The sequence below is a fragment of the Capra hircus genome, chromosome 18 (genome assembly GCF_001704415.2).
Source record: "Capra hircus breed San Clemente chromosome 18, ASM170441v1, whole genome shotgun sequence".
Classification (NCBI taxonomy): domain Eukaryota; kingdom Metazoa; phylum Chordata; class Mammalia; order Artiodactyla; family Bovidae; genus Capra; species Capra hircus.
The window spans coordinates 58,555,431-58,568,420 of NC_030825.1; the positions used below are offsets into that span (position 1 = coordinate 58,555,431).

Here is a 12,990-nt window from a genome sequence, read left to right on the forward strand (position 1 = left end):
AGCAACCAAACCGTGTCCCACATGGGAGTAAAAGTCAGGGGGTTTTAAAAGCAAAGAAGGGAGATTTGCATTACAGAGAGTTTTCACTGGAGTTGGAGGCAGGATCTAGTGTTGGCTGAACATGCTTGACTGCTAAGGCTATAACTAGAGGGTGGAAAAAGTTCGTTGTTGTGACAAGTCGCAGGTGTTCTTGCAGAGTTCTTGAAATATCTGTGGTTGGCCCAGTTGAAAAGTTCAAGATTCCACCTGGTGGGGATGTGTGTAAGCTCCACCACCTTAATGGCCTCCTAGCTCCATTAAGGGAAAAAACACCCTTGACATAAGTGACTCCATTTTATTTCACATTTCACAACATCATATATATTCTCAGAGTTGGAAATGCCAGAGTGATAAGCAAACAGTTAAAAGCTTTAAAGACCTTATTTATATAAGTAAACTTTATATTTACATAAGTTCAACTTTATTTATATAAGTAAACAAATTTATTTATACATTTAAATTTTTTAATATTTATATATTTATATGAACTATATTTATATAGTTCAACTATATAAAACAAAAAACATTTACCTTGGACAGGTAAATGAAATCAGAAGACAAAAATAAGCCAGGAGAATATATTTACCTTGGATAGCAAATCCAAGGTAAATGAAATGAGAAGACAAGGACAATCCAGGAGAATATATTCATAATTCTACTATAGACTAATGATTGTAGTTCCTATATAAAAGAATTATCCAAATTTTTAAGAAAGAAATATACACTAATAATGATGAGACAGATATGAACAGCCATTGAATGGCAGAATGGTGGAAAAGATTGTTGTTGCTCAGTCATGTCCGACTCTTCGTGATCCCATGAACTACAGCACGCCAGGCTTTTCTATCCTTCACTATCTCCCAAAGTTTACTCATACTCATGTCCATTGAGTCAGTGATGCCACCCAACTATCTCATTCTCTGTCATCCCTTTCTCCTCCCGCCCTCAATCTTTCCCAGCATCAGGGTCTTTCCAATGAATAGGCTCTTCACATCAGGTGGCCAAAGTATTGGAACTTCAGCATCACCATCAGTCCTTCCAGTGAATATTCAGGGTTGGCAGAACAGATTAGAATGGAAAGTAGTAATCATTATGAAACCTACTTAAAAATACTTCACTTTCATGTCTATAATGAGAAATTCTAGTTAAAACTATAATAGGTACATTTTTCATTGGTAAGATAGAAAGATCCAAATCAGTGCTAAGGCACACTGCTGTTGAGGTTGGAGAGAAGCAGAGATGAGTCACATTATGGGGGATGGTGATGCAAATTGGTACAACCTCCTGGAGAGTCATTTGGCCACACTCTATTCTATCAACACTGGTAATGTATGTGCCCTCTGACTGAGGAATTCAAATTCACACAGACATTTTAGCAGACAGGCATACCTTGGGGATAGTTCAAGTTCACAATAAAGCAAATACCTCAATAAAGTGAGGCAAACAATAATTTTTATTTTTCCGGTGCATTAAAGTTATGATTACACTGTATTTTTACATCACACAGTGCAGTGAGTGTGCCATAGCAATATGTCTCTGAAAAAAAAGTGTACAGGGCTTCCCTGGTTGCTTGGTGGTAAAAAATCCCCCTGCCAATGCAGAAAACGCGGGTTCTTATCTCTAGTTCAGGAAGATCCCACATGTCACAGAGCAACTAAGCCTGAGCACCACAACTACTATGACTGTGCTCTAGAGCCCAGCAGCTGCAATTACTAAGCCCATATGCCACAACTACTTAAGTCCACACACCAAGAGCCCATGCTCCGCAAGAAGAGAAGCCATTGCAATGAGAGAAGTGCAAACACCACAATGAGAAAATAGCCCTTGCTCACCTCAACACACCAAGGGCTGCTGCTGCAGTCCTTGCAGCAACAAAGACCCAGTAGTGCCAAAAATAAATGAAAATAAATATTTTTTAATGTACAAAGCTTAATTCAAAAATACTTTTTTGCTAAAATATGCTAACCATCATTTGAGCCTTCAGAGATTTGCAATCTTTTTAATAGTAACATCAAAGATCACTATCACAGATCACCATAAAAATATAATAATAGTAAAAATTGAAATACTGCAAGAAATACCCAAATGTGACTCAGAGACATGAAGTGAGCAAATGCTGTTGGAAAAATGGCGCTAACAGACTTGCTCTACACTGGGCTGCCCCAAACCTTCAACTTGTTTTTAAAAAAAAAGCGGGGAGCAATATCTGTGAAGCACAATGAAGTCAAGAACAGTAAAGTGAGAAATGCCTTAGGCCTCTAAAAAATCACCTCATTAACGTCACACAAGGTTCTTTAAAGGCTCTCGTTACTAAGGAAATCACGAAGCGTTTAGGAGTTCTCTGCCAAGTTCTGCACGTTTGGGCTCCCGACAGATCTCTGACTCCCTGGGTAGTCTTGACAGGGAAGAGGCCAGATAGTGAGAAAGGGGCTTTAAATCAGTGTGAAAAGTACAGAGAAAGGATATTTTTCAGACTATGCAATGCTATTTTTCTCCTAGAACTATATCTACACACCTCTTTAATTGGTCCCTTGCCAATGGGAAACACCACCAAGACTTCAACTCGATTGCCTAGTGCGTTCCCTGGCTGTACGGAATGGAGAGTTTTTGAAAATGGCGTCCGCCTTCATATAATCCTTATGGGCGCGGCCATATTGTTCTCTCGATACCGCCCCTGAAGGAAAATGAACCGCGGAATAGACCAACGGACTTCATACGCCATGATAACTATTGGCAGACAGTGGCTTCCAAGGTGCTAGTAAGCATGAGCAACGTTCACAAACACAGCCTCCCAAATCCTGACAGGAATTCGAATCGGAAGTGGCCCAGAGCGGCCATTTCGCTTCTGTTGTCAACTCTTCTACCCTGTGAATCGCCTGTGGGATGCTGAGGTGATTTGGAACACTAGCAATGGGGAATCCGCTTGGTGTGAGTGATGTTGGGAATTGGGGGCCGAGTGATGGGGGTCTGTGGAATGAGTGATGTCGGGTCTGCGGAGTGAGTGGTGGGGTTCTTAGTGATGGGAGCTATAGAGTAAGTGGGGTTTTCTAATTTAATGCTTGGCTCGTTGATTTTCACTATTTCTTGCCTTACTTCTGTATGTATATAAGTATTTTTGTAACTTGAATTCCAAGTGTACTTTAATATCAGATTTCATATTGTTGGCCCATGAAATTTGTTTATATGATAGTGAACATGGGTCTTAAGAGGGCCTTGGTATTGGTACTGGGAACCACTTGGGGAAGTGATCCACTGCTTGGGGGACTGTAGGAGGCAATGACTGGGAGCAGGAGCTTTGACGGTCACATTGTAACACACTCAAGGGAGACAGTGATTGAGGGTGGATCTGTGAAATCAGTAAAGTGTTTGGGGTGCTAAGGGCAGCATTTGGGAACCAGTTGATGGGAGACCTAGTGGGCCAGTGATGGAGGTTTGTGAAGCTGATTGATTTGCTTTCTGGGCAGTGAGAGTTGTCCTTTGGAAATGAACGAGAGGGTCAGTGTTGGTCTCAACTTGGGTCTCTGTGGACATGGTTAAGGATAAGTGATTGGGTGTTGAACAAATCAATGATAGTTTCTTCCTGGGGTGCATTATTTGGAACCCTATATTGGGGGTTATCTAATGGTGACTGGGAGTCCTAGTACATGTCTGCAGGTTTTCCAAGTGAAGGTGGGATTCCATACATTGAATTTGAATTTTGTCAGAAAAGGCTGAGCTGTCTGTATTATGGATGGGCACTGAAATGTCCAGAACCTCAGTTCCAGACATGGGCTACTTGAAGCCTAAGCTTTCTGAAGGCAACAGGAAATGTAAACAGTGCTTCTGGAAATTGACTATGTAGAAGACCACATGGGATAGTGGCAACTGTGTGCAGTTTAAAATGAGGCAGACCTGGGATGCCTCAGAATTCCCTTTGGAGACTGAGTGACCTTAAGGCAAATTAGGTAACAGCAGTCAGCTTCAGTTTTCCTCATCCACGAAATGGGTATGAAAGTGAAAGTCGCTCAGTTCGACTCTTTGCCACCCCATGAATTATACAGTCCATGGAATTCTCTAGGCCAGAATACAGGAATGGGTAGCCTTTCCCTTCTCCGGGGGATCTTCCAATCCAGGAGTTGAACCAGGGTCTCCTGCATTGCAGGCGGATTCTTTACCAACTGAGCTACCAGGGAAGCCCCAAATGGGTATAATAATGATATTTAGCTGACAGGGTGGTATGAGAATTACTCAAGGTATCTGATACCTGACTCAGCAACTTGCTGATTTTTCTTCAGCAAATAATAAAATAATTTTTATTTTATTTTGTTTATCATGTGCCTGGCAGGTTCTGAGGACTTGACAAACCTCATCTCATGGAAGTTTCTCAGTGCCTATGATAAATACCTTCCTCTTCCTTTTGGAAACTGCCAGTAAAATAATCTCTCTCTCTTCTCATAGTTAAAAGGTGTGTCAGAGCTGCACTTAAACCTTCATGAACTTTAATCCAAAGCTTTTCCATCTTTTCTTATTTTTTACCTCAATAGATAGATTCCTGAGTTTTGTTTACCCTCATGTTGTGAACACAGTGACTTTCACCTAATGGCCCTCAGAAATTCTTGTGGCATGGATATTAGATGAGTAACGATGTGGTTACTGCCTTTCCAGGATTTCCAGTGTCCCTCCAGAGCCCCTGGGTCAGGCCATATCATGGAGACTGCAGGATCTCCCTACACAGCTCAAGTTGACTCTTCCCAGCAGCTCTGATTGGAGCCCTCTGATGCCCACCCAGCTGCAGGCTCCTGGGAAGAGTGGAGTTGTCAGCAAGAGAGACCAAGAATTGAAGCCCAGAAGGGACATGCTTGCTGATGCGAATTTGCCCCAGAGGCCCCAGGTCTTGGGTTTAGAGGAGCAGGATGTATCGTGTGAGGTAAGCAGGAGCCATCCCCAGCCCAGGGGCAGTTCTCCAGAACTTGAGGGCAGACACAGGAAGCAGCTGACTCTGGACTCCCTGTGTCAAGACAATGTGGATTCTCCTGCGGAGAGCAGAGCACTGATAGCTAATGTTTCCTCATCCACAGGCACTGTGTCTTATAGAGGAAACTGAACTGACTGATGCAGGAGGATGTGTAGGAAAAGAGGGTTGGCCCTGGGGCAAAGGAAGAAGACACCATAGCTCCAGCCACAGGCCAGGAAATGCTGACTCCTTCCTGCTCAGCACAGGCCTCCTTCACCCATATGTTCATCCTCCATCCACTGCTGGGTCTTTGCATTGTTTCAGCTGATCCCCACCTGACTCCTCCTCACTGGAGACTGGCTGGTTTCTCCTGTCCTCAGAATTTACAGTCACAGAGCAAGAACTAGTTTTTAAGGACCGTGTGGTTTTCCCTCTTTTAAAAGATGAATAAAAGTGCCCAGGAATAATGTAAATATTGATATTTGATATTTTGGAGGAAGCAGGGTTCTTGTTTATACTCAAGATTTCCTGAAATTCCAAGTTGTTCTGTGTATTTCATGACCTTTCATGTGTTTTTAAAATAACAATGACCCACTCTAAGGACCTCATTAAATACTGTGTATCTCCAAATATAGACACATTTTGAGGTTCTGGGGGTTAGGACTTCAGCATGTGAATGAGCGTGGGGTCGGGGGGGCGGGGGGGAGTGGCACATTTCAGCCCATAATAGTGGCAAACACTGCCTTGTAGAAAAATGTATTTCATTTTGTGCTGGAGTTGGCTGAATTTTAAGAGCACTTCTTGTTCAGCTAAGGTGTTAAGATGCATGATATTGGGTTGGCCAAAAAGTTTGTTAAGGAACATATAGAAACCACAAACTTTTTGGCCAACCTAATCCTTATTAGCTTTGTTCTTATTTTAATATTTAAAATATTGTTTTCTTGCCCTGATTATGATTTCATACAATATGAAACAGGTAGTTAGTGGGAAGCCATATATATCATGGTGAAGTCATTAAGAACACACCCCTGTATGTAAGTTCACCAATGATGACTAATTCTCATTGAGCTGGGGTATGTTGTTATAGGGGTTAGTGTCTTTTGAGGATGTGACCATGGACTTCAGCAGAGAGGAGTGGCAGCAACTGGACCCTGCCCAGAGACACCTGTATCAGGATGTGATGCTGGAGATCTACAGCCACTTTTTCTCCGTGGGTGAGCACACCTGAGCTGGGGCTCTTGGACGGGCCTCCATGAGATGTCCCTCCTTCTTGTGGCATGAAGTGGGACATCTGAAGAATGTAATCGGTTTGTCCTGGGCTTGTCCTAAATTGTTCATTCCTCTTGGTCATCTTTGAATGTTACTTTGTTCCTAATGAAAGATGTGTCAATGAAAGAAAGCTTCATTGAATAACCCCTGAAGCCCAATGTATGTCTGCACGCTAAGTCACTTTAGTTGTGTCAGGCTCTTTTTGACCCTATGAACTATAGCCCATCAGGCTCCTTTGTCCATGGGATTCTCCAGGCAGAATACTAGAGTGGGTTGCCAAGCCCAATACCACATCCTAATGCAATATCCTTTCTTATTCACAGGGTATCACATTCCCAACCCAGAGATCATTTTCAGGATTGAAGAAGGAAAGGAACCATGGATGAGGGAGACTGAAGTCCCATGTCAGAGGTATCACGGTGAGTGACTGTCAAGTCGTGTAGATCCATGAGGGGCCATATTCAACCTACCACACTTATCCATTCCCCAATGGTGGACACACGTTATTTCCTACTCCTTAAAACTAACGCTGCTATACATTATTTTGTAATATATGGCATTAAGGCTAATGCTGCCATACATTATTCTGTAAATGTTCCATAGGGGCCAACATAAGAATTAATCAGAGGTGAATAGTCAAGAGGGATTGCCTGATCACTGGATATGACTAGACTTAATCCAGCTGTTAATCATTTTTACATCTTGCTTGCCAACATATATAATATTTATCAAATTTCTCATTTATGGCCCATGTTATGATAGAGCTGTTTTCATTTTTCTGGGAACAGAGCATCTCATCATATCTGTTATCTGATTGGATTTTCCATCTGTATGTTGCTTTTGTCATCTCATTTTATCCCTTTGTGGAATTTCCTGAAGGCCTTTTTTCTTATTTGTCCTCTGAACTCATTTTTTTTCTGCACTGAATCCTTCTTCTTTATCCCTGATTGTGGTGCCTCCAACTTGGGCCCCTGTACTTCCCTCTGGTCATCCCTTCATAGAGGAATTAAAGGACCCTTCTATTCTCAACACTTAAGGCCTAAATTTTTTTCCCCTGATGATCCTTTATCAGTGCCTCCAGTCCCCATGCCTAAACCATGTTCTCTTATTTAGCTTCATGGTGGACAGTTCCTGTGGGGTGTCTCATTTCCTTTATTTTAAGGAAATCAGAAATTGGAATCATTACACACATCAGAAATTCTTCTCACCTTATACATTTTGTCCAGAAGATTCTTCTGTTTCTTGGCTCTCCCATCTTAGTCTTCTAACTTGTTATTTTAGAAATTCTACTATATATATATATTTTTAAAAGCACAGTTTAGTTGACTCTTTTTCTTAATTCCAGGGGTATCACCATAAACCAGCTATTTTCTCATGCTTGTGTTATTTTGTCCCTAATGGGATTTGTGGATTCCCAGTCATCATGAGTTTAGTCAAGATGACATTGATAGATTACCCCAAAGATTGATTTATTTCTTTTTCTCAGATTTCAATGCTATATATATATATATATATACACACACACACACATACATACCTACTAAAAATGGTAAAAATGAAGAGCATTTTCATTTTTTAAAAAAAGTGATAGATGACTGAGGTTTGGGAATAGGACAAGGGTCTGGGATACAGTTTATCCAAGTGATTGAAAGGGAAAAGAAAACAAGATGTGACGGTCTTAACCATACTCAGTATTTAAATCTCTGATAGGATAAAGTAATAGTAAAATTCAGCCACCTTTTTAAAAAGAATCTGTTGTGTCTTATGTTCTTACTAGTAAACTGGATGATCAGTGACTCCTGTTCTTAACCAAAAAATGGTATATTGAGTAGCATAAAGCTGAAAGTTATAACAAAGAGACCAAGGTCCAGTATAATAATTTCCAGAATAATTCTCCCCCTATAAAACACTTCTAAAAGTCAGTTCAGCAGGACGCCTTATGTTTTATATTCATTCAGGTCTTGAAGTTTTTCTCTTGTCATTGCAGTACCATCTTTTATGATGCTGTCAATCTTTGGGAATGAGCGTATTGCAACCAAAGCCAGGTTCTACTAGGCAGAAAAGGGGTGGAGGGTACTGAGAAACTGTGATGTGTTTCTCTGGCTAGAACTGGTGCACAATGTTGTATGCCCATTTCGTCAGCAAAAACAGTCTCACCGTCACATATCACTGCAAAGGAAACTGTGAGTCATTACATGGCTTGGCTGCCATGTGCCTGGCCACAGTTCACCTTTGTGGAAGAGGGTGAAACAGATTCTCGAGGACAGCCTGTTTGTCCAGTCTTCCAGTTTACCTTTCTCGGGACATGTACATGTCTAAGTTCAGGGAGACAAACTTCAGTTTCATAGAATTGAGAGTTTGAGTATAGTATTCTTTCACTGCTTGGCTATGTCAGGATTGGTGCTTTAATAGTCTATCAGAGGATGTCTAGGGCTGAATGATTTTGGTATTGTTTCCAACAAGTAGGAGGAAGCTGGGAGATTAATCACAATGTAGATCTTTAACGAAAACCTATACAGATGGTCCCAGACTTGTGATGGTTCAATTTACAATTTTTCAACTTTACAATGTTGCAAAAGTCATACACATTTAGTACAAACTATACTTTGAATTGTAAATTTTGATCTTTTCCGAGGCTAGTGATATACAGTACTATACTCTCATGATGCCAGACTCCCAGTCAGCCACATGATCATAAGGGGAATCAACCAATACACTTACCACCCTTCTGTACCCAGATAACCACTTTTTTTTTTCACTTTCAGTACAGTATTCAATAAACTGCATGAGATATTCAACACTGTATTATAAAATAGGTCTTTTGTTAGATGCTTTGGCCCAACCTTAGGCTAACACTGGAAAAGGAAATGGCAACCCACTCCAGTATTCTTGCCTGGAGAATCCCATGGACAGAGGAGCTTGGTGGGCTACAGTCCATGGGTTGCAAAGAGTCGGACACGACTAAGCGACTTCACTTTCATTTTCGCTTAGGCTAACATAAGTCTTCTAAGCACATTTAAAGTAGGCTGGGTTAAGCTTTGTTTAGTAGGTTAGGTGTATTCAATTCATTTCTGATTTATGATATTTTAAACTTATGATGGACTTATCAGGACATAACCTCATTGTAAGCTGAGAAAACTCTGAACCCCTCCTTCAAGCTCCGGCTATGCACAGATGCTGCCCTATGACACTCTTGTCTCTTTTATCCTGTAGTCATTCTGCTAGGTCTGGGTATCTAGATCACCTGCATGAGTGGGGTCAGGTTGCCTTTGTTAAACTCTTAACTTTCCCCACAGCTGAGCAAAGTAATTTTGGTTAATTATTTAACCATTGTATTTCCTTCGTTTCATGTGGAAAAACAGGATAATAAGTAGTTACCTCCTGGGATTGTTTTGGGGATTGAATGAGTTTATGTGTGCATCACATAGAACATTGCCTAGCAAATGCTAAGTGCTATACAGCTAAGTGCCTGACATATAGTAAGGGTTGTGTAACTGTTTTCTCTCATGATCACCATCAGCACGACCATTGGTATATGACTCAGCAGTTTCTCTATGCATAATCTCAGTCAGCTCCATGTGACTTCTCCTCTATCCTTTGCTAATTGTTCACTGTATCTATTTCATCTTGTTCTCCTTCTAGAAGGGGAGTTTGGGCTTGAAACCCCGCAACAGGAAATTTCTGAAGAAGCTTCATTTCACAATGAGATGATGGGTGGAGTCACAAGAGATGGTTCATGGTGTTCCATTTTAGAAGAACTGTGGAAACAAGCTGACCAAACAGAGAGGGATCTGAAAAATCAAAATAAACCTTCACATCATGGGGCTTTCTTCAGTAAGAAAACACTGAACACAGAGAGGGACTGTGATTACAAGTACCCTGGAAAAGTCATTCAGGCAAGGCCCCACCTTATTTCTTCACAAAAGGGACCTCATAAACGTTGCTCAGTTGCAAAAAGGTTGAAGCCTAACCTAGAAGCAACTCGTCAAAATCAAAGCAGTACCACAAAACACCTTGATGATATGGTTGGATCTGGTCAGCCAGTTATCCATAGCTCTTCCAGTGCCAGCTGCAAGAATACTCACACAGGAGAGAACTTCCGTGAAGGTAATATATGTACAAAAGCCTTCAGCCAGAAACAGTTACTCACACAACATCAAGTTCATACTCAGGAAAAACCAGATAAGTGTACTGAATGTGGGAGGGACTTCACCCACAAGTCACACCTGCTTGAGCAACAGAGATTCCATAGTGTAGAAAACCTCCAGGAATGTGGTAAATGTGGGAAAGCCTTCACCTCACAACCAAAACTCGGGTTCTGTGTGACAGATCATACAGGTAACATACCGTATATATGTAAGGAATGTGGAAAAGTCTTCATTCAGAGGCCAGAACTGGTTACACACCAGAAGACTCATACTAGAAAAAAGCCCCATAAATGCCATGAATGTGGAAAAACTTTCTTCCAGATGTTATCTCTCTTCAGACATCAAAGAACTCATACAAGAGAAAAACTCTATGAATGCAGTGAATGTGGGAAAGGCTTCTCCCAGAATTCAACTCTCAGTATACATCAGAAAATCCACACTGGCGAGCGACAGTATGTATGCAGTGAATGTGGGAAGGCCTTCACCCAGAAATCAACACTCAGCTTGCACCAGAGAATCCATTCAGGGGAGAAGTCTTATGTGTGTATTGAATGTGGCCAGGCCTTTATCCAGAAGGCGCACCTGATTGTACATCAGAGAAGTCACACTGGAGAGAAGCCTTATCAGTGTCACAGCTGTGGGAAATCCTTCATTTCCAAGTCACAACTTGATATACATCATCGAATCCACACTGGGGAGAAACCTTATGAATGCAGTGACTGTGGGAAGACCTTTACCCAAAAGTCACACCTCAACATACACCAGAAAATTCACACTGGAGAAAGACACCATGTGTGCAGTGAATGCGGGAAGGCCTTCAACCAGAAGTCAATCCTCAGCATGCATCAGCGAATTCACACTGGAGAGAAGCCTTACAAATGCAGTGACTGTGGGAAGGCCTTTACTTCCAAGTCACAGTTCAGAGAGCATCAGCGGATCCACACAGGAGAGAAACCCTACGTATGTGCTGCATGTGGGAAGGCTTTCAATGGTAGATCAAATTTCCATAAACATCAGATGACTCACAATAGAGAGAGAACCTTTGCCTGTTACAAGTGTGGGACCACTTTCGTCGAGAAATCAGAGTTAATCACACATCAGAGAACACATATTGGAGAGAAACCTTATGAATGCTGTGACTGCGGGAAATCCTTCAGTAGGAAACCACAACTCAAAGTGCATCAACGAATTCACACAGGAGAGAGACCTTATGTGTGTTCCAAGTGTGGGAAGAGCTTCAACAACAGGTCAAATTTTAATAAACACCAGACAACTCACACCAGAGATAAATCTTATAAAAGCAGTTAACCTGTGCAAGGCTTTACCCAGAAGTCAATTCCTAGTATGCATAAACATCATAAACATCAATGAAACTAACTGAATTTCTCGAAGAAGAAAAAACATGAGGCAGATATAATCATATATTATAGAATTCATGCTTCAGAAAAACTCTAGGGATGCACTGCATGTCTCCAAGTTACACATATTTTATGTGAGGGAAATAACTCAGGAAAGAACTTTTAAGAATGAGTGTAAATGTCTATATTTGTACTAGCTTCATTAAAAGTTATAAAATTCATTTGAGGAAGAAACCCTAATACATTGAGAAAAGAGTTTCTGTAGAGTAAGACAGATTGTTACCAGATTATTTACAGGAAAATTTGTGGGAATTTAATGATAACCCTGTTTAATGTGGAATATAATTATTTTTAGGCTGCCAGCAAACTAAATGATGCCTTGGCAATATTATGTATATGTGTGTGTATCTGTATACTTATGTATGTATGTATATTTATATCTGCAGGTCAGTGTGTATACACACACACACACACACATACTCAATTCTGTAGTTTTTGCTACAGAATTCACTGTGTAACCAGAGGTGCTGATTATATTTTTTAAAAAGAACCTAACAATTGTTTAATCATATTTACTCCCTATTGAATTTACATCCTGAAGTCGCACAATTAATAATTATTAATTTCTTTATGTACCCAGACAGATGAATGTACTTTTTTTGGTAAATGCATAAATGTGATTCTGATATTCAGTGTAGTTTTTCTCTTCTTTCATGATTAATTCAGCTCTACTCTCCCCTTTCCACCTCCACCATCTATGGTGAACCTTTTAGTATGGAGTCTTTTATATGTTTATACAGGCTCCTAATCATCTATGTCAGGAGTCAGCAAACTGTCCATCAGCCAAATCTGGGTGGCCACACGTTTTTTAAATAAAGTTTTATTTGTTCACTTGTTTGTGTGATGTCTGTGGCTGCTTTTATGCTCCAGTGGCCGAGCTGAGTAGTTGTGGCAAAGGCCATATGGCCTGCAAACTGAAAGTATTTACCCTCCAGCTCAGAGAGGTCTGCCAACACTTGTTATTCCCACACACTATGCTCGTAAGCGTACACCTATATAGGTACTCTTCCCTCTTTGTTTTGTAAATATCAAATCATATCACATACCTTGTGCAGTTTTCTTTTCAGTCTACAACACAGCTGTTCAGTGACTGCATCAGTATTCTATCAGTATGAGGACATGCTGTAATTTATTCAACTACCCGCATTTTTTTTTTTTTTTTTTTGCCATACCCAGGTTCTTA

The 12,990-nt window shown here is 40.8% G+C and overlaps 1 protein-coding gene across 3 annotated transcripts; it reads left to right on the plus strand.

The window, feature by feature from the left end:
* Positions 2,804–12,639, plus strand: ZNF175 (zinc finger protein 175). 3 transcript variants are annotated; one of them, XM_018062911.1, is made up of 5 exons: positions 2,804–2,967; positions 4,684–4,945; positions 6,060–6,186; positions 6,565–6,660; positions 9,884–12,639. In XM_018062911.1, exons 2-5 carry the CDS (start codon positions 4,796–4,798, stop codon positions 11,695–11,697), a joined length of 2,187 nt encoding a protein of 728 aa, XP_017918400.1. In that variant the 5' UTR covers positions 2,804–2,967; positions 4,684–4,795; the 3' UTR covers positions 11,698–12,639. The 3 variants fall into 3 exon arrangements, with proteins under 3 accessions (XP_017918400.1, XP_013832477.2, XP_017918401.1); XM_013977023.2 differs by having other exon boundaries at positions 2,804–2,930; XM_018062912.1 differs by lacking the exon at positions 4,684–4,945 and having other exon boundaries at positions 2,804–2,930.